This window comes from Nematolebias whitei, chromosome 17, assembly GCF_014905685.2.
Source record: "Nematolebias whitei isolate Nwh7 chromosome 17, NemWhi1, whole genome shotgun sequence".
NCBI lineage: Eukaryota > Metazoa > Chordata > Actinopteri > Cyprinodontiformes > Rivulidae > Nematolebias > Nematolebias whitei.
In genome coordinates this window covers 40018464-40039574 of record NC_056514.1, presented here as the reverse complement: position 1 = coordinate 40039574, position 21111 = coordinate 40018464, and the positions used below count along the sequence as shown (strand labels likewise).

General features: G+C 45.5%; 2 protein-coding genes across 2 annotated transcripts in view; both read left to right on the top strand.

Annotated features, from left to right (window-relative positions):
- Positions 1-2153, top strand: part of LOC119424205 (BTB/POZ domain-containing protein 17) — a 3974-nt gene extending 1821 nt beyond the window's left edge. The window contains exon 3 of the mRNA XM_037691683.1: positions 1079-2153. Within this exon, the coding sequence (XP_037547611.1) occupies positions 1079-2153 (1075 nt within the window). The remainder of the gene's footprint in view (positions 1-1078) is intronic.
- Positions 1-21111, top strand: part of map2k6 (mitogen-activated protein kinase kinase 6) — a gene marked incomplete at its 5' end in the record, with an annotated part of 174601 nt that overhangs the window by 134678 nt on the left and 18812 nt on the right.

Sequence of the window (21111 nt, the reverse complement as noted above, 5' to 3'; positions counted from 1 at the left end):
CTGTAGGGATGAACGAACCGCTCTCTTTGGGGATGAACTGCCTCTGTAGGGATGAACCACCCTCTGTAGGGATGGACCGCTCTCTTTGGGGATGAACTGCCCTCTGTGGGGATGAACCACTACTTTTAAAAGCACTTTTATTAAAAACAAAACAGATAAAAAGATTTATGTAACTCCTGTTTTCCTAAAGTTGTTGCAGGGAGATTTCAACATGTTGTGTCATAATTCAGGCTTACTTTAATGTTCACAGAAAAAACAAAACATATACTTTTGAAGCTTCAAAGAAGTCTTGTTCTTTTAATGTGGTGTTGTGTGAAGTAGTTATGGGCAATCATTATCTTACCTGCAGCACACAACAGTCAGAGTCAGGGCCAGAACTCATTTTCAGCCCTGGAGTGTCACGCCTCAGACTGGCCCACTTTAGATCACGACCCATTATTATTAAAATCATGTAATTATAACTTTAGCTGCATCTGTATCCAGAGCTTTACTTTTTAAAAATTCTAGTCTTCTCTGCACGAGCCGTGCTCTTTCATCAGAGCACGTCTGCAAAAAAAACAAAAAAAAAAGGAGAGCTGCCAGTGGAGGCGGAGCCAGCCCTGACTGGAGGCGGACCTGGCCCTGGGTGCCTGGGTGAAGGCGGGGCGGCCTTAGGTGGAGGTGAAGCCGATCCTGGGTGGAGGCGGAGCCATCCCTGGGTGGAGGCGGAGCCGGCCCTGGTACAGCGGTAGCGGTGTTCTGTGTTTTTATGTTGTTCTAAAGTTCTAAAAAAAACAAAAATAAACAAGAAGTGCCGGCCCTGCGGACCCAGACTGTGCATCAGACCGGCCCACCAGGAAATGTCCTGGACCTGGTCCTCCCGATTAGCCACTCCGGGCCTGGTCAGAGTGATCCCAGTTTCAAACACTGGTTGAAATTTCTGGCAGAGTCAAGCTAATGGCTAATATAGGAGGAACTCTTTAGAGGAACTCGTTCCAAACTCTAAAATTCAATCTAAAATGGCCGCCTGACTCAATGTAAACAACGATTTCATGTTTTATGTCCAGGATTTGAGCTGTTTTCTGTTTTCTCTCTGCAGGTATCTGTACTGCGGAGAGATCTCTCTTCGTTTGGACCAGGCCACACCGCTGCACAAACTGGCCACAAAGTACCAGGTTCTGAGTCTTCAGCGGGGAATCACCCACTACATGACCCAGAACCTGGCCCGGGACTCTCCGTCGGGTCAGGTGGCGGGCTGGTATGAGTACGCCCTGCAGGTGGGGGACATCACTCTGAGGGACAGCTGTCTGCAGTTCCTGGCCTGGAACTTGTCGTCGGTTCTGCAGAGCGGGGAGTGGATCAGCATCAGCAGCGAGCTGCTCATGACCCTGCTGGGCCGCTCCGACCTGGTCCTGCACAGCGAGGTGGAGCTCTTCACGGCTCTGGAGGCCTGGATCGTCCAGAACGAGCCTGACAGTTTGACGGCAGAGAACGCCCTGAGAGCTGTGCGTTACGCCATGATGCCCCCGCGCGAGTTGTTCCGCCTGCAGACCCAGTCCACGGTCCTGGCTCGGTACCAGGAGTCGGTGCGCGACCTGCTCTACATGTCCTTCCAGTTCCACTCCGCCTCGCCGCTGCAGATGGCCAAATACTTTGACGTGAACTGCAGCCTCTTTGTACCCAGGAACTACCTGTCGTCGGTGTGGGGGTCCCAGTGGATCATCAACAACCCGACCCGGGACGACCGCAGCACCAGTTTCCAGACCCAGCTAGGCCCCAGCAGCCACGACGCCAGCCGGAGGGTGACGTGGAACGCCCTGTTCTCGCCCCGCTGGCTTCCCCTCAGCATGAGGCCCATGTACACGGAGACCGGTGCCATGCAGCCCACGCGCGTGGACGGCGGGCGCCCTCGGATCATCATCACCCCGGCCACGTCCAGCGCCGACTTTGCCGGCGTGAACTTCCAAAAGACGGTGCTGGTGATGGCCCAGCAGCAGGGCAGGCTGGTGGTGAAGCACGTCTACAACTTCCACCAGAGCACTGAGGAAAACGGCGACTTCCTGTCCGACGCCAACCTGTACCGCCGCACGTCCGAGTACCTCGTCGACGGGTCGCTCTTCCTCCATGTTGTCGTTAAACCGCTTTACCAAAGCCTGATCACCACAAAAAACTGACCCGCCCAGCCCTCACTCACGACCCGCCTGACGTCTGGACTTCTCGTCTCATCGTGTAAAAGTGCCGTTTTCATCGGGCGACTAAGAACCGGAGAACACGTTCGAGGTTCCATCCTGTCCAAACGTTTCTCAGTCTGGTTCTCAGTTTTCTTACTGTCGGTCCGAAACTAAAGTTTCCACAGAACCACTGAAACCACAGCTAATCCCGATGAATCCGCCGCTTCAAGTAGTTCCAGTTTAACAACTAAAGCTTCATGAGAATCCTCCCACTGACAGTAAGGAAGCAGAACATCACCAGCAGCTCCGTCGTTCTTCAGAGTTGGTGCTACTGAGGCTATTTACACACGAAGGGTCGCGACCTTCAGCCCAGGAGCTCTGATCAAATCATCAAAATACGTTTTTATCACAAACACGAAAACACCCTCAGCTACGTCAGTCTTCTGGATGTTAGGGCAACATTTAGTGTGGTAGTAGCTTAGAGTCATCCCACCGGATCACACCGGAGAGCGAGGCAGCTCATTCCTTCAAGAGATGTTGAAGAAAAGTTCAGTTCAGCAGGAAGGGAATAAATCTAGTTTCAGAAAGAGGTAAATGTCATTTGATACGTTTAAAACCTGGTCTTGATCAATAAATTGTAAAATCGCAGGAGACTGGGCTCCAGCTGCTCATCATCATCAGCTGATCATCAGTGTTTTATATTTTCGTATTATCTGATGTTTGCATCGATAAAACCGTAGATGAACTCTTTTACCTTCACTTCTTCCCATGTGTCGATTCAATAAACTCGTTTATTTTATTGTTTCCTTTCATTATTGATTCCTGATCATAGATTGTTACAGTTTTGTGTGACTTCATGTTTTAAAACAAACATTTTACTCAAGTTTTCTTCTCTTAGTTTAGTTTGTTCATTTAGAAAAAATAATGTTGTACTGACAAGAAGAGACCTGCTGTACAAAATATTTAGAAATAAAAAAATAAAGTTTGTCACAACTTGGTACATTCAGATGGATGGATGGATGAAAGGATGGATGGATGGATGAATGGATGGTTGGATGAACAGATGGATGGATGGATAAATGGATGGTTGGATGGACAGATGAATGGATGGACAGATGGATGGATGGATGGAAAGATGAATGGATGGATGATTGGATGAATAAATGGATGGATGGATTGTTGCATGTATCAATGGATGCATGAATGGGTGGATGGATGGACAGATGAATGGATGGCTAAATGGATGGATGGATAGAAAGATGGATTGATGGATGATAGGTAGATGAATGGATGGATGGGTGGATGAATGAATGGATAGATGAATGGGTGAATGGATGGATGAATAAATGAATGGATGGATGATGCATAGATGAATGGATGGATGGACGATGATGGATGGATAGATAGATGAATTGATGGATGGACAGATGAATGAATGATGGATAAATGGAAGGATGGATAAATGGATGGATAGACAGAAGAATGGATGGATGAATAGATAAATGGATGGATGGATAAATGCAGATATGTATGTATGAATGTAGATGGATGGATGAGAGATGGATGTGTGGATAAATGGAGGGATGGAATGCTAGATAAGAGTCACATCTTAGCTCAGTGAGATATTTTGCTAACACACAGGGTCGACACAGATATTCTTTTTTTTTAGATACGGTTAATGAGATATTTTGCTAACAGACAAAAAACATGTAGACACAGGCAAAAACATCAGAGCCTTCAGAGCTCAGTGATAAAGTTTAAATATTTGTTTATTTACTGTTGATAACGAGGAGGTCCGTCACGTGATCAAATTATAAAAAGTCGCAGAGTAAATGTTTGCACTTGAACACATGTTCAACGTTTTATACAGGAAGTCTGCAGGGAGAATAAAGTCCTTTAACTTTCACACGTAAGAGCAGATGTTTGTATTTTTTATTGATTAATTTATTGTATTTTTTATTTTTGTGTTGCGTGGACTCCTCCTCGGGGTTTTGGTCGGATGTTTCTGATGAAACATTTCCTCTGAACACTTTCAGTTAAAGCTTCCCGCCGCCACACCTCCACAACTGCATTTCCCACAATGCCCCGCGCTCCAAGCAGGAAGAACGTTGCCTCGCAGGGGCTCACTCTGATCCAAGTTAGGAGCTTTCAGCTGCCAGCCTCGGCCCATCATGTAAGAGCTGCGGAGGATCCTTTGCAGCGCTTTTGCACGAATTCCCCACGTTTCCTGACGCACGCGCGGACCGTGCATTCGTAGCCGCGCCGCGTGCACGGACGCGAGCGCTTCGGACGGAGAAAGGGTCCAAGTGCATGAAGACCAAGGCTTGTATTTTGCATCTTTGTTGCAGCGCGAGCCGCCTGAAGCTCCAGCTCGATGGAGGGAGGGAGCGAGAAGGAAGGCAAAGTCTTTTGTGCTTCCCCTCCCCCCCATCAAAGCAGAGGGGAAATGTCTCAGCCGAAGGGAGGTAAGGACATGAAGCCGCCACATGCAATCACAGCTGCACGCTTTGCAACATGCACGGCTGCAGCGCGAGCGCGGCCGGTGCATGTTAAAGTTCCGAGGCTTAGGAGGGTCAGTTGCATTTCCTGTTTGAGATCTTCCTCTTTGCACAGTTCCTGGCGAGGCGATGCTGCGCGCAACTCTCCTGTCGACGCTAATATCTGCGCACGAGCAGGAGATGTGCAGCGCAGTCAGTCACGAGACGCACGCGGAGCTGCAACTCTTTAGCATGACTGTAATACAAACTCCGCACCACTTCATGCACGGCCCGTGCACGCTGCTCAATTTAAATGTTGCGTTCAGGGCCACAAGCAGGCACGGTTCGGTGCAGGAGGTGGGTGGGTTGGGGGGGGGGGGGGGGGTGCATGACAACCTGCAGCTGTCAGTGTTGAAGTTTGTGTTCAGATCTCTCTCTGCGTCTGGGAAATAATGTCAGAAATCTAAAAATAGAAGCGAGTTGTGGGCCTGGTACAACTGTCTGCAAGAAGCGTTCAGGAAACTGGAGAAGATGTGCAGCCCCCACCCCCAACATGCATGGTGCACTTTGACCCCAGCTCTGTCACCCTGCAGCAGGGGCAGAGCCCGTCCCCCCCCCCCCCCCCCCAATGATTGGCTGTATTGTCTGGTGTGCAAGGACCCCACCAGTGTGGTGTGAAAACCACTGGATTAATATAAAGCAACAATTGTGTGTAATATTTCTGGCTTGAGGAACCAGTTAAATGGTCAATTTGTAACGGCAACGACGTGGAGCAACACGCAATGTTCCGAGGAACGTTGACGGGGACGTGGCAGCTATTTTAAATTTCTGAGTTGACTATATGTTGGTGGTCACCGCTCCCACCACACCAAATTCAGCTCGATATCTAAAATCGTTGAGTTATAGCCTTTTCAATATAGCTTTGGCGGCCATCTTGAATTTTTGATTAGCATTCAGACTGTTTAAAGTTAAGCTTTGACTGCTTATATAGTTATTAACGGTCGGCGGACGTGCACGGCTGAATAAAAGGGGCAGAAGATCGGAGCTGAGGGGATGTTTCGCCTTTCATTTCTGTCAAAGCACATTAAAACCCTGCTTCTGCATTATTCAGACATGGACCCTGCTCTGACATGTCTGCTTTGGGATATCACCCGTTTGGGTCGTCGGCCGTGCACGTCCGCTGAGTGCAGCGGCTGAATGAACGTCCATTTGGGCGATGGATCACTTCCTGGCAGTACAGTCCCATCTGAAGCTTAACTGAACTTTATTTGACCTCTTTCAAGGTCGGTCAGCTCGCCGTGAAATGGCCGCGTGCGGCTGGTTAAGGTATGGCAACCCATGTTGCCATGTAATTGGATCGCAGCTGATCTGCTGACGCAATCAAAAGCCCGACACCGACCGGGCCCGCCCATCCAGCATATTATTATGGGGCGGGCGGGGCTTCGGGCCTGATTTGGAAATGACAGCTCTACTGCCTGGGCAAGTGACCTAAGGGAAAATAAAATGGCTGAATATTAGCCGTTTGTAAAATTAGCATTACCGGTTAGCTTCTAATCAGAATGCGTCAGAATCCATGACGGTTGATTTTCGCTACCGCCGTACCAAAAGTCAGCTAAAAAAATGTCTGAGTTGTGGCAGGAAATGGTGCAGTGGTTCATGAAATATTTTGCTAACAGACATTTTCTGCTATTTGTCTTTGTTTTGTAAAGCTAGCTGTGGATGTGACGGCTCCAGCAGCAGCAATCTTTTGTATCGGCGATCCTAACCGGCTCTTGTGGCTCTGACCTGTCGTTTGTGTAAAACGTGCTCGTTTTCATCTTCAGTGCTCTGAAGACCTCCCTGCACCGTAGAAAAGGCAGGGCCCAATTTTAAAGAGCAGGAAACAGTAAAGACCAGCTAAGTATGTTTAACAGGACATTAAATGCTCCGTGTGCATCTTGTGGTTTTGGACTTTTCTTTAAGACATCAATTATGAACGTGCTATAAATTGAACGTGCGTCTTAAGATGTAACAGGAATATATTTGATGAACTCACAGATTGATTACGTCACTCCACCTCTCGTCTTTTCTAACATCAGTCGTGTGTCGATGTTTCCTTTTTAGTTTTAGAATGATACAAAAAAACTGGGGGAAATGGAAATAATATTAACTACAGATTTAAGACTGAGTTTCATGAAGATGTGAAGATGAACTGATTCGTATTAATTCACAGAACTGGTGTTCAGCTCATTTTCACAAACCAAAAGTTAACACCGGCTCCTGTTTGACGGCTAGCTCCGGTCAATATTTATTAAAAAAAGAAAAGGAATAAATAAAAGTATCTTTTTATCAGATTTGTCAGTTTGTCTGAACCGTGGAAACTCTCAGGACGGACTGAAGTTGTGCTCCAGGAGGAGAAAAGCACCAGGAGTTGGTTGACAATCGGGACATCTTGAAACCGTTTTTATTGCCGGGGAAATGTTCCGGTCCGTTTGGTGAAACTATTTTAAAATCCGTGTTCTGTGAACTCTAAACAAAATGTACAAATGTATACAAAGCAGCCTGATAATAGGGTGGCAGAGTATTTATTTACAGCGGGGGGGCTGCCACTCCATGCCCCCACCTGGCACCGCCCCTGGCTGCAGCCCTGCAGCTCTTCAGGGTCATCAGTGATTGCAGTTTGTCGTGGTGGGGGGGGGGTCCAAAGTGAGGCTGGTTTGTTGCACAACATGCACACACGCACACTTGGAGAGGAACAGGTAGGAGAAAGAGTCCTGGATGGTCGGGGCCTGTTCAGCCCCCCCCCCGAGGACCTGTGTAGACGCAGCGGCTCGTCTTGCCTTGATGAATAATGCACGTTTTTATTTCTGTTCTGTACATGAATGAGTCGCTCGGGGGCTTTCCTGAGAGCAGAAGTGGCTTTCAGCTGTCGCTCACCGACGTTCGGCTGCAGAGACTGCAGCTGCGCAGCCGATGACTCTCAGGGAAGAGCTTGCTTCCATTTCACATTTTGTTTTGAGCGTTTTCAGAGAGAACAAACGGTGCATGTGCTGAAACTGCTTCCATGGGTCACCCTCGGGCCCAACAGTCCACTCTGCTGCAGATGTGAGGAGGCAGCTGTTTTAAGCTCCTGTGGTGGGAAGGTGTTCTGCTTCCGCTCAGTCTGAACCGAAAACGTGCTCCAGTTACTCTGCAGGTGTGGATCAGGTTTTAAATCGTGACCCTGACAGACTCGGATCAAGTCCTGCTCACACATGGACACTGACCACGTCACAGCGATGGACGTTTACTGGACCACTTTTTAAAACACTTTGATCTTGTTGGAATCAGTGATGTCATGATGTCGGTTGGAGCAGCTGGAAGTGAAGGTGTGGAGGCGTCTGCCGCTGCAGCGCCGCACGGTGACGATCGGTGACGTGAACTCTGCTGCTAACGGGCCTGAGTCCGTCCCTCGTCTTTACCTACATGTTGTTTTTTGTTGCATCACTGGAGCATGTTTCCCATTTGTTTGTAGTTTTCTGGTGTCTTCTGTTTCTTTTGGCTTTTCCTTCTTCAGGGGTCTCCACAGCGAGTCCTCCTCCATCTTACTCTGTCCTCACTCTGTCCTCTGTCCTCACTCTGTCCTCTGTCCTCACTATGTCTTCACTCCAACTACCTCCATGTCCTCTCTAACTGCATCCATATATCTCGTTGTCTTTTTCCTGCAGCTGCATTTCTAAATCCAGTATACCCACTGTCCCTCCTCTGGACATGTCCAAGCCACTGTCCCTCCTCTGGACATGTCCAAACCACTGTCCCTCCTCTGGACATGTCCAAGCCACTGTCCCTCCTCTGGACATGTCCAAACCACTGTACCTCCTCTGGACATGTCCAAACACTGTCCCTCCTCTGGACATGTCCAAACCATCTCAGTGTGTCCTCTCTAACTTTATCTCCCAGTTGTTCAACCTGTGCTGTACCTCTGATGATCTCATTCCTGATCTTCTCCATCCTTGTCTCTCCTAAGAAGAACCTCAACATCTTAATTTCTGACACTTCCAGTTCTGTCTCCTGTCTTTTTGTCCATGTCTCTGTCTCCAGACCATACAACATAGCTGGTCTCACCACTGTCTTGTAAACTTTTCCTTTGACCTTTGCTGACACCATTTTGTCACAAATCACTCCTGAAACTTTTCTCCATCACTCCATCCTGCCTGGACTCTCTTCTTCACCTCTTCACCACACTCCCCATGTTCCTGGACAGTGGACCCCAAGTCCTTGAAGTCCTGCACCTTTGTGACCTCTGCTCCTTGCAGGCTTGTGGACAACCCTCATCATTTACCCGGGCTTGTGACCGGCACAAGAGATGCACTCGTGCTCCCTGGTTTTCTAGTTTTCTGTGTCTCTGAATCATTATTTGAACTTTGTGGTGGTTTGTTTCCTGCGATGGTGGATTTTATTTACAGTTCTTCTCCAACATGTGCAGACATGAGCTGGTAAACACGAATCTAAAGCCGTTCAGAAATACGGACAGACATGACCGTTGTTCAGCAGCAAAGTGCATTTATAAAATCAGAAACACCGTTTAAAGTTTAAACATTTGTGTTTCTCGTAAACAGACGCTGAGTCGCTGCCGACTCTGAGAAAACTTGGAGATGATTTTTGTTTTTGAGGAAAACAGTCAATAAATCTATGAAGCCGTTTTTGACCTTTCATATGTACAAGTGTTGCACTGTCGTCCTGAATGTTCACTTTTCATATATTTCTGAATTAGTGCCCTAATAAATGTTTTACTAAATGCGTCTGGACGAGATCTTTGAAGAAAACGTGTCCGCGGTGGCTGAAAGAATGAAAAGTTCAGGTTTTAAATACGACGACGTGACTCTGGTTGTAATCTGAGTTACAGGAAGAGAAACAAGTTCAGTGGAAACTGAAGCGCTCTTTAACTGCGGTTAAGAGACGGTGATAAATTACTGTCTGGACTCGAGTAACACAACAAGACGCGGGACAGGTCACCCTGAAGCCATCAGGTTTTAGTTTTTAAACGTTAGGTGTGAAGTTTTTACACCTTACATGAGCAGATTAAATCCACGAAGAGATTAAATAATTACCGTATTCTCCGGCGTATAAGTCGCAGGTTTTTTTTCATACATTTGTCAGTCCTGTGACTTATATGCTGAAGCGACTTGTTTAAAAAAAAATTCCATATTCGTAATACAATTGTTGACTGATGCTTTAAATTTCTAAGAACTGCAGCAGCGAGTCCTCCTGTGCACGCTCGCTTCGCTCAGCTGTGCAGGCGGAGGAACGCTAGAGGCGCCGGCTGCGATGGATGGATGGATGGATGGATGGATGGATGGATGGATGGATGGACGGACCAGGTGAAATGAAGCTGTTTTGACCATTAAATAAACGCGACTGGTCACCGGTGATACATAATAAATGCGACTTTTATGTTTTTTCCTCTTCATTATTATTATTTTTTGACCGATGCGACTTATACCCTAGAAAATATGTTAAATCTTATTCTGAGTAAGGTAATGATATCAAACCTCCAAAGCAAAGATAAACATGAAAGCGTGGCGTTCCATCTTCTCCACCAGTTGATCCTTAACTCGCGGTTCTGTTGCACAGTCGTCCGTCTTCACCTGCACAAATGGGCCTTTTTCTGCGTGTTGATGATGATCGTTGTTGTGCGGTCCCTTCAAATGATCCACACAAGAAATGATCATCGCAGGTTTGTGGGTGCAGACAGAGATGTGGGTGTGCGTTCTGCGCTGAGCGGCAGAGACACAAATCCAGGTCTTGTGTTGGTCAAAGCCGCAGCTTCCAGATTTCACTGCTGTGACGAGGGTGAGGATCGGGGGAGGTGGGGGTGCGGCGCCTTCACATATCCAAAGAGTTAACAGATGCAAATGAGCCGACTGCATGTTGGAGACGTTAATGCTCGGCGTCTCATTCTGAACTCTCCCGTGGAAGGTCTGTGAAAGGATTTTTTAGAAGACGAGCGTCCTTTTCCTCCAACGTCTGAGCGAAACATCCGTTAATTATTCTGCAGCGTTTGATCCACATTTGAATATAACAAAGTGCAAACATTTCTTTACTCCCTGCAAACTGAGTTTTTAAACAAATGCAGGCTTAAAGTGCTCTCAGTTTCTGCATTACCCAGCATGCACCTTGATACATTACCCAGCATGCACTTTGATTCTTCAAAGCATCTGTTTTGTTTGACTCCTAATTAGCACCTAAGAAATGACTAAATATCAATGATTCTTGTCTAAACCAGCTGTGGGCAGTCAGGGTGGCGAGGTCCATCAGACTGATAATTAAACTGTCACTTTGCAGCTTGTTTGCAATTTATTGCTTTCTTTAGCAATATTAATATTGAACACAATGACAATAAGATTCAGCTCAATTGAACTTGAAATATTATGAACTAAGTGACATCAGTTACGTCCATTCTTCGGCGTCTATCGGCGCCGCCACGTTGTGTTTTTGGATCCAGCGTCTGTGCGCTCAGGATGTGGTACCTTCGATACAAAAGTCCCGCCTCCACACCCTCCCAGCTCGCTAACAGGCTGTCAATCACAGTGAAACATCATTGTCTTTAACCCCCCTGCTGCCCTTGGATCAAAATGACCCACAAATCCTCAGTGGATCTTTTTGACCAGGAATAATTAATGAAAGTACCCCTTTAGTTTACAGAGGGGCGGGACTTAAAGTTTGTATGAAGCGAGCCACTAGGGGGCGCTTGTTTATTGTGATTTCAACTTCCATCTTCTGGTCCTGTCTCGAGTTCTAACATAGTTCAGTGTTTGCTGCCCAGTTCAGCAGATGTTAAGAAGTGGAAGTAAATCCTCAACATCTGTCTAAGTAACCACAAAGATTATCTGAGGTTCCTGTTGAGAATTGTCTTTAGCGAGGACATGGAGATTGTTGGAGTGAGGACAGAGGACACAGAGGACAGAGTGAGATGGAGGAGAATAGTTTTGTTGTGTTAGTTTCTGTAAAAAGTTACGACTTGCCTGCCGCAGAGACATTTTGGATCAGAAAACAGGTTTAGATCTGACGGTCGTACATGGACGTGGATCACTGGCGTCCTGAAGCCGCTGCAGTCTCCAAACATTTCACTTAATGTGAATGAAGCAGCAGCTAGCTGTAGCACCTCAGGTGCATCCAGGAGTTCATTTCTGCAGAGATTATTTAATATTTACATGAAATAACCGTGCCATGGTGGAAAAACAGGGTTTGCATGAAGTGCTGAAGGTTTGGAGACTGGATTTGTTTCATAGAACCAGTTTGGTTTTATGTTTGGACTCTTCTGTCCTGTTGGACTAAACTCTTCTCTGAACTGAGGCCTTTCAAGAAGCCGTCTGCAACAAGTAAGATGCTAATGTTTATACCGTTTTCCCACCTCACTGTGACCAAACAACCAGTTTTCTAGGAGGTCCAGTTGCTGAATATTTAACCTCCCAGTATTGATGTCCAGTAAAAATCAGCTGGACTCTGACATGAACTGAACCTGCAGCATTTTTTATTTATTTTTAATTTAAAATTCAGCCGGTGACGGCAGCTTCAGCGCTCTGGATCGATGGGCTCGATCCGAGCGGACAGAACGCTGCGTGAGCCCAAACCAGGTCCTGCAGCTGAAACCTCAAGGAGCTGCCATCTTTGGAAGAGTGGAGTATCTCACGAACTGCCAGAGCGGTTGGAGGGGGCAAACAGCCGAGGGGCCTGAGTGCAGTTATTTTCAACCCGCCCCCTCCCTCTCTATGTCCCCGTCTTTTCCTGTCCTCGTTGTGTTGATGTTTGTGGTCTGCTGCCTCCCTCCCTCCCTGATTGATCCGTCTTCCTCCAGCTCTGTGGAATTCCATTGAGGAGCTTTTGGGATTCTTTGGATTCCAGCCTGAGTGCATGTTTGTGTTAGCAGCTGGCGCTGCGTGTCCCCCGCTCATCTGGGCTCGTCCTCGCCGGCCCTCGCAGTCTCAGCCTGCCTCTGCAGCGCCGGCTCTTCCTGCAGAACTTTCCGTCAGGATCATGTTCCGTCTGCGAGGCCGAGTGCGTGCTCCTGCCGGGCGTGGCAGAAACTGGGAGCATTGTCTCCCTCAGCTGTTCCCTTCTCCTGTCACTGGTTCAGGAAAGGAGAGCTGCGTCCATTACAGCGAGGCCCATCACTCAGCGTCCTTGTTAGTCCTGGTTGGATGACGGAGCGACCCGGCGCAGGAGGCGCAGGCAGCTCCTGCGGCCTCCCTCTGGCCTTTCACCACATACTTCAGCTCTTGTGCTGGAAATCACTTGGAATGATGCGCTCTGCTGCTTTTGACTCCCACCCTCAGGCTGCGCTTCAGATTGAGATTAGGTGGAGTCAGAACAAGCAAGGGGCTGTTATAATCTGAAGCAAGTCTGAAGAGAAACATTTTAGTTGCTTTAACCCAAACCCTGACATTTCACGGATCTTTGTGTTACATTCAGGACTTTATGTTTGATGCATAAAACTTGGCTGCCAAATAAGAACGTGCACGTTTAAAACAATCCACTGAGAGTTTTAGTCGACCTGAACTGTCTCCAGTCTGTCACAGTTTGGTTTCACAAGTCTCCGAACATCACTGCTGTCGTATTACGTTACATTTTCTGATTCATAAAAACTACATTACCGTAATTTCCGGACTATTGAGTGCACCCAAATGTAAACCGCTCCCACAAAAAAAAAAAATTGTACTGGCCGTGTTTTTCTATAAGCCGTGGGTGTCGATGTTGTAACATGAGATATTTACAGAGAAAGATTTTTAAAAACTTTTAATTAAATGCATACCGATAACACACAAATACGTACAGTAAATGTTATTTTCTGAACAGTGCCAGTAACACGGCTGGTAAAAAAAATAAAATGCAGCAGCCCACCAGGAAACATCACTGATCACTATCTTCTTCTTCCTCCTGTGCACTAAAACCACTGCAGTCTTCTTCAGTGTCAGAATTGAACAGCTTCAGAAAAACTTCATCACGTCCTCAGTCTCTGTTTCGTTGTCGCTCTCAACGTCACTTTGGTGGAGGTGGAAACACCTCGGCCGTCTGCTCTCTGTGCGTTCACCCAGTCTTCAAGAACATGTTCAAGTTCAGGACATCTGCTTTTTTTAACCTCTGAAAGTTTTTGACATCTTTTTGCATTGATTCGTTTCTTCACACTGCCGTCTCCGTCTCACCATCGTCGAGATGACAAGCTTACGTGCAGCAGCTCCATTTCCTTCTTCAACAGCCAGATCGATCGCCTTTTACTTGAAAGATGCAGCATCTGCATTTCTTCATGCTTCCCATGATGAGGGTCTGTGCATGAAGCACAAAATGACCGATGTGAAGAATTTAGTGTGAGTGCATTTGATTTACGGTAACTAGAAGTTTTATTGGTCCACTGTGGCCTGTTCGGTAATTTCATTGTTCTGATTTTTAAAAAAATCTTTATTTATACAGGTAGTCTCATTGAGTCACAAGGACACCCCCCCCCCCCCACACACACACACACAAGAGAGACATGTATTGGGCAGCTCTGTAATCACCCAGGTGTGATGAGGCTAAATGGTTTGGCGGCATGAAGGTCGTTACCCCATTAAAAAAATAAAAAATCAGTAAATTAGCTGCAGCATTATATCAGCTGTGGTGTTCAAAGTGTGTGAAAATGTAGCGGCTTATAGTCCGGAAATTACGGTAAGAAAGATTTGAGGTTTAAGACATGTTTGGGACAATTTGATACAGTTTGAGACGTGTTTGAACCAGTTTGATACATGTTTGAGACAGCTTAAGGCTGGTTAAGACTGTTTGGGACAATTTGAGATGTGTTTGAGCCAGTTTGAGACAGGATGAGACACATTGAGACAGCTTGAGATGTGTTTGAGACAGCTTGAGACAGCTTGAGATGTGTTTGAGACAGGTTGAGACAGTTTGATATGTGTTTGAGACAGTTTGAGATGTGTTTGAGGCAGTTTGAGAGAGGTTGAGACACTTTGAGACAGCTTGAGACGTGTTTGAGAGAGGTTGAGACACTTTGAGACAGCTTGAGACGTGTTTGAGAGAGGTTGAGACAGGTTGAGACACTTTGAGACAGTTTGAGACAGCTTGGGACGTGTTTGAGATAGTTTGAGACAGTTTGAGACAAGTTGAGACAGTTTGAGACGTGTTTAGAACACTAAACCTCTAAAACTTCTCTCAACCTGTCTCAAACACCCAAGACAAATTTGTGTCTGTGTTTTAGAAAGTGTTTAGCTTTTTTAATTTTATTTTTTCCACAAATGTGGAAATGAAAGTCCTCGTAAACATCTGGACCCGTGGAGGAAACTGTTTCTGTCACTCAGTCTCAGCCTTGTCCTTGTGTTGGTTCTGTGGGCCGGACTGCGCTTTTTGTTGATCTTGAGGCTTTTGAGTTCTCGTTTAAACTCTTTGTTTTTTGACACTGCCTCTGATTGCTCGCTCAGCGTTTCCTGTTTTGCTCCACGGCTCTAAATCCGTCCTGCAGACCAGGCGCGACGTGCAACAGTAATCCTGGCTCTGGTGAAACTCGGCGGCACCGAGCGCTCGGTGGAGCTTTGACTCTCTCCGCCTCAGGCATGATTTGTTCCTGTGAGTCGATGTTGTCATGTTTCTGAGGTGCGTTCAGGTGCAGTTTTATTTCTCTGATGTCGGTTTGGGATCCGGCTTTGTGACTACATGTCAGTTTAGAGTTTCAAAGTTTTTCCAGAGCTGAATTAATCATGTCGCTGATAACGAAGCGTGCGTTCACCTTAAATGGACAAACGTGAGTCCAAACGAGAGGACGAGCGGCGCAGCAGCAGCAGGTCTTTACGGCTGCTCTCACATTCAGTGTCATTATGAAGCAAAGTGCAGCGTTTTACAATAATTATCGTTTTAGATTTCAGGTTTTCTTTGTGCTGTAGACTTTAAGTTGTGCAGTGTTGTGCTGAATGTAACCAGGATAGTTTAATAAAAAAACTGTTCCATAAAAGATTTAGTTTCAAAAATGTTGCAAATTCATTTTTGACAAATGGAAAGAAAACTGGAGTTAATGTTGGAAAGTGGAATAAAAGTTATTTCTACCAACAACGACTGAACCAGCGGCTGCTGTGGACTGAAACATTTGCACAGAACTGGTTTTAGTAACGTTAATGTGGTGCAGATTGAGACTGAAGAGAACTGGATCTGACTGAGACCTGGTCCTGGTCTGTCCAGGTGAGTTGTTTCTGGACAAATGAAACCTGAGGCGTCTACCTGAGTGATTCGGATCAACGATCTGCTTGTGACGTTTTTAAATGAAAGAGTTGCTTCATGTTGTGATCCTCGCAGAGCTGCACTTTATTCCTTCCAGCCACAGAGATTACATAATCCCGCGCCCCTCCGTCCCCCACCACCTCTGCTCTCCTGTCGTTTCTGCTCGCACGGCTGCAGTTTCATCAGCGCAGCTCACTTTCGGCTGCAGCAGCTGAGGTTCGGCTGCTTCTCGTCTCCTGCTCTGTTTGTGGTCTCAGAAAGGAGTTGGAACAGTTTCTGTCGCTTCACTTTTTGTTTCGCTCCTTGTTTTAGGTCAGAGATTTGACAAACTTCCAGGTCTGATTAACGCTCCGATGGTAATCCCCCTCGACTTTTTGAAACTTCTGCTGCGGGTTTTATTTTAATCTAATCTGAGAGGAATTTAAAACCCATCGACTGATGAATTAATGGGTTGGAATTCAACTCGTAATCTCAAATTAAGAGTTATCTCTTACCCGTTCCCAAACGTCAAAGTTCAGAGCTTTGAAAGCAAGCTCGGCAATAAGGTTATGAACAGTTAATATCTTACCTGTTGCAGATAGCTCTTTGAAAGATCTATTTGGAGAATTTAAGGTTAATGCTGAATATATTGAAGAGTCTACACTCAAGTGGATTACCGCCGTCTTAATTTCAATCCACAGGATTTCAGAGGTTTATGTGGAAGTTTTCTCAGCTTCAAAGTTGGCTAAGTGGCTAATATTTACACTATTTATTCTCAGTTTTTGAAGCAAATTAAGAAGCGATAGAGACTCGATTTGCCTCAGATCGGTGTGAACCTAAAAATAACCAACAAGGATTGTGTCTGGCCCACGGACCTTGAGTTTGACGTGTGCTGTGAATTAAAGTTGACGATGGTGAAGAAGGTCCACAGAAAACTCTGCACATAAATTTCTAATCTAAACTATTTTATTAAGTTCTTTGAGGTCTTTGGTCTTGCCTCCTTTCAGACTAGTCGTTAGCTCATCGATCCGATCTGAATTAAAGTCTTATTCTCCAAACTAAGTTTGTTCAAAGAGCTATCTGCCACAGGTAAGATATTAACTGTTCAAGTCCTTTCTGAAGAACCCCACTTAATAAGACAAAACGGTTATTTTAAACAATGTTGTTTCATTTATTTTTTGTTCATTTTCAGTTTTAAAATGTCTTTAGTTAACCTTTTCATACTCTAATTATAGAAAAACGAGCATCTTATTTTGAAAGTTTGAAAGATTTAATCCGAGTTGTCAAGATTGAATGAAAATTGAATTATTTTGGCATCAAAAGTCTTTAAAACATGAACGCTGCAGATTATTTAACATGACTTTCATCTTGAGAGCAGCAGATAAACATCTTCACAGGAACTCATCCACGTGTTCGATTTCTCTTATGACTCATTTATTTCTGGTCATTCTAACATTATATAGACACTTTGTCACTTTGTGAAGAAGTCACTGTGTATTAATATCCACGTTATTTAGTTTTTATTAATAATCGACAGACGGTAGGAACAGGAAACGGCGCGCGCTCTTTCAGTTTTCTGTTTGTTTTGCTCTCGGCGTTAGCAGCCGGAGCTGTGTAAACTAAAGGCGTGTTTGTGTGTAGAAGTCCATTTTGATCTTCACCACATCAGTTTTTATTCATATTAATTAATACATGCACATGTGCACATATGTGTGAAACGTAAAAGTCCGGTGCAGCTACACGGGTCTATAAAACCCAATATTTTGGTACTCGGTACTTTTGTAATCATTTACGCTATGACACAGAGCCAGACTCTTACTTTGAAGCTTAAAATCTCTTCCTGTTTGCCTTTGAATCATTTTAGTACTTTCAATAATAAATGCTGTAGAAACTTTTATTTTGTTCTTGTGAACTTTAAGACTAATCAGGAGAAAAATGTTCAAATTCTACAGGATTTATGATGCAATAATTTAATTTAATTTAACAGAAAGAAGCGACTAAACAATAGAAGATCCAGCAACCTGGAATCTGCTGAGTCACTGGTTGCCACGGTGATTCCCGCCTGTTTTTGGGACAAACAGAAAGAAACACAAACTTGAGCCTCAAACAGTTGCTGTACAAAAAAAAACCTTTTAGTTGTTCTGAAAAAATATTAAACTGTAAGTTTCCATCTTTCTTTATTTACTGTGTGATTTGTAAGAACTAAAACTTTAGATTAAAGATTAAAGAGGCTCTCCACTTCAGGGTTCACAGAGAAAAATCTGAGTTACGTTACGATGGAAGTCAAGGGGAGTTTGAGAGTTTGTACTCTGGAGGGATTTAAGAGAAAACCATCAGTCCCAGGACAGAAGGACACGCTGGCTGAACCAAGTTTTCATGATAAAATGAGAGGAATCAGCTAAAATTTGACTAGTTTAGAAAACTCAGCTTACTGTGTCATCGTCCCATTTTTACTGAAACATTCTGTGATTAAAATCTATAAAAATCAACCGTTAAAGTTCTACTGTATGTTGTAAAGTCCGACTGTCAGAACCGTTTCTACTTCGGCTGATGTTTCGTCTGTGAAGTCCGAGCCGAAGAGCTCCGAGCCGAAGAGCTCCAAACAGCTGGATTTTACCGCTCATTTCAAATAAAGCCATCCGTTGCCTGTGGGGGCAGTTTTTTTGGTGTAAATTTAATTTATTTATTTGTCACAATGCACCATATACTGCTACCAAAGGTTGTTGCGCACCGTTTCTGTAATAGCTGCACGTCTTATTGATTAAATTAATTTTTGTCTTTTTCCCCTAAAGTTGTTAAAGTGGTTGTGAATCAAGAATTGTGATGGAAACAGGAGAAATCAGATGAACAGCCATGAATTTAGCACTTCTATTACATTTATAATTACTGTGAAATATTTAATTCTAGTTGCGAACAAACTTTTGTTCTTTCGGCTGCTCCTTTCCTCACAGTGAACTAACTCACAAAGACGGTGAGTGTTTTTACGCCGGACGTCCTTCCTGACGCAGCCACAGACACCGAGCTCCCACAGCCTCTGTGTGGAGCAGATGGTGGGGGTTAAGGGCCTTGCTCAAGGGCTCAGAGTGGGGCAGATGAGGGTGTTTCACCTTTCCCACCCACATTTTTTGATGTTGGTCCGGGGATTCGAACTAGCGACCCTCCGATCACAGGCTTACCTTCTCTAACCTCTGCACCACCGCTCCCCGTAGTTGTGAATAAACATAAAGACATAAATACGGGCTGTTAAAGCAGCTGAAGCTTTCTAACACAGTTTCTGGATTCCTGCAGGAAGTGCGTCTCCGAGCCGTCATGGCTGCCGTGGTCCACACCTCCGGGGTCGTTGCTCTGCGCTCCCGTGTGAGTCGACGCGCTCAGCCCGGTCTCCAGTTACTGTTGTTGTGTGTAAACGCACGTAGGACGAGCTCACAGGGACATTTTTACTGCAACAAAGCAGGAGGCCACCGGTGGAGGAACGCCAGCACAGCGGCGTCAAACCCTGATCCACTGGAAACAACCAGTGTGTGTGTGTGTGTGTGTGTGTGTGTGTGTGTGTGTGTCAGTGTGTGTGTGCGCGCGCTCAGGACAGACTGGTCCGTCCACTCGTTCTGGTGCTTGTGTTTTCCCTGCGGACAACAATGTGAGAAATTCCAGTTATTCTCTGGCTCCGCTCCACGTTCCCTGAAGAGACACACCTTCAGCTTTTCATAGAGCGCCGTGACATCAGACGCTCCCAGACGTGCACGAACTAAAAACATGAAGCTGCTCTCACCGTCCAAAGTTTCAGTTTTTCTTTGGCCACAAACTGTTAAGAATTCAAAGAACTGCTAACAGTTTTATTTCTTTTGAATTTGTTTGATAGATTTATATCTTGGCAACTAACTTGAACTAGAGAAACTGCATTTCCTGTGAAAATGCAGAGAAAGCTTATTGCTGAAAAACAGCTGAAATGCAGCTGAAATGGAAAAACAAGCATAATTTACCAACAGAAAGCAGAAAGAACATATATCTTTCAGGTCTCTCTTGTAAATGAGTCCTCGAGGCTCAATGGGATTTACCTGTAGAAATAAAGGTTGAATGAATGAATGAATGAATTTGCTGAATTAGATTTAAGTAAGCAAAATTGACCACAAAAATAAGGCAATCTGCTAAATAAAGCCTGAAATTAGCTAAATAAAAAGTAGCTGAAAAAGCAGAAAGAAACTTAACTACCAGAAGGAAGCTCTAAGAGCTGAAATGAGCTAAAACCAAGCTAAAATTAGCATAAAACAGCTGAAAAGTAGCTAAAAAATCAGAAAGAAGCTTAAATTGCCTGAAGGAAGTGGGGAGCACATTTGTGAAGCTTAGCTGTGCTGTGAGTAAACACCAGCTGGGTTTAGCTTCAGCTGGCCGGTCCGAGGAGGTTCGAGCCGGACAGACCGTGGTTAACGAGGCGTACAGCCAGTAAACCGTCAGTGTATCACCTCCACATGGAGCCAACACACCTGCTGCACTGGACCTCTTCTCCTTCTTGCTCCCAGAACCTTTTCCGTTCAGTCGGGAGGATCTGGATCCACTCACTGCGTCCAGCCGTGAGTATCCGTGACGATGGTGAAAACCCTGGAAGTGGAAACAGACGATCAGGGCTGATTGTGGCGTTTAGCATCAGCCGAAGTTCTAATCTGCATTTTCATAGTTGAACATTTAGCAGATAAAATATTTCAGAGCAGGTCTGCAGGTGGTTTGTTGTGGTTGGACAGAGTAGAAACCAGCAGGAAGTGGAGCTGGATGATGTTTTATCCTGAGCGATGTTATGAAGTGAAGTATGTTTTCACCCAGACACCTCTGGAGTTCTCCTCTGGACTCACGGCTCCACTTCCTGCTGCCTCACGTAATCCACGAGTTTCAACACATCCAGACACGCTGCTTCACACGGAGCTGCAGGATGAAGACAACGGATATCAGAGGAATCTTTTCACACTAAACATGTCTGTTTGAGCTTTTATGGATCTAAAGTATAAACACTTACAGCTGAACTAATCCAACAACGTGGAGATGTTCCTGTGGACTCTGACGGCTTCTCTGAAGAAAATCATTTTTCACACTGTAAGGGGTTTCTCTCCGTGCTGCGTGGCTTTTCTCCAGGTACTCCAGGATCCCACAGACCAAAAACATGAATCTTAGGCTGATTGGGGACTCTAAATTGTCCCTAGGTGTCCCTGTGATGGACTGGAGACCTGTCCAGTTGTCCTTGTGATGGACTGGAGACCTGTCCAGTTGTCCCTGTGATGGACTGGAGACCTGTCCAGTTGTCC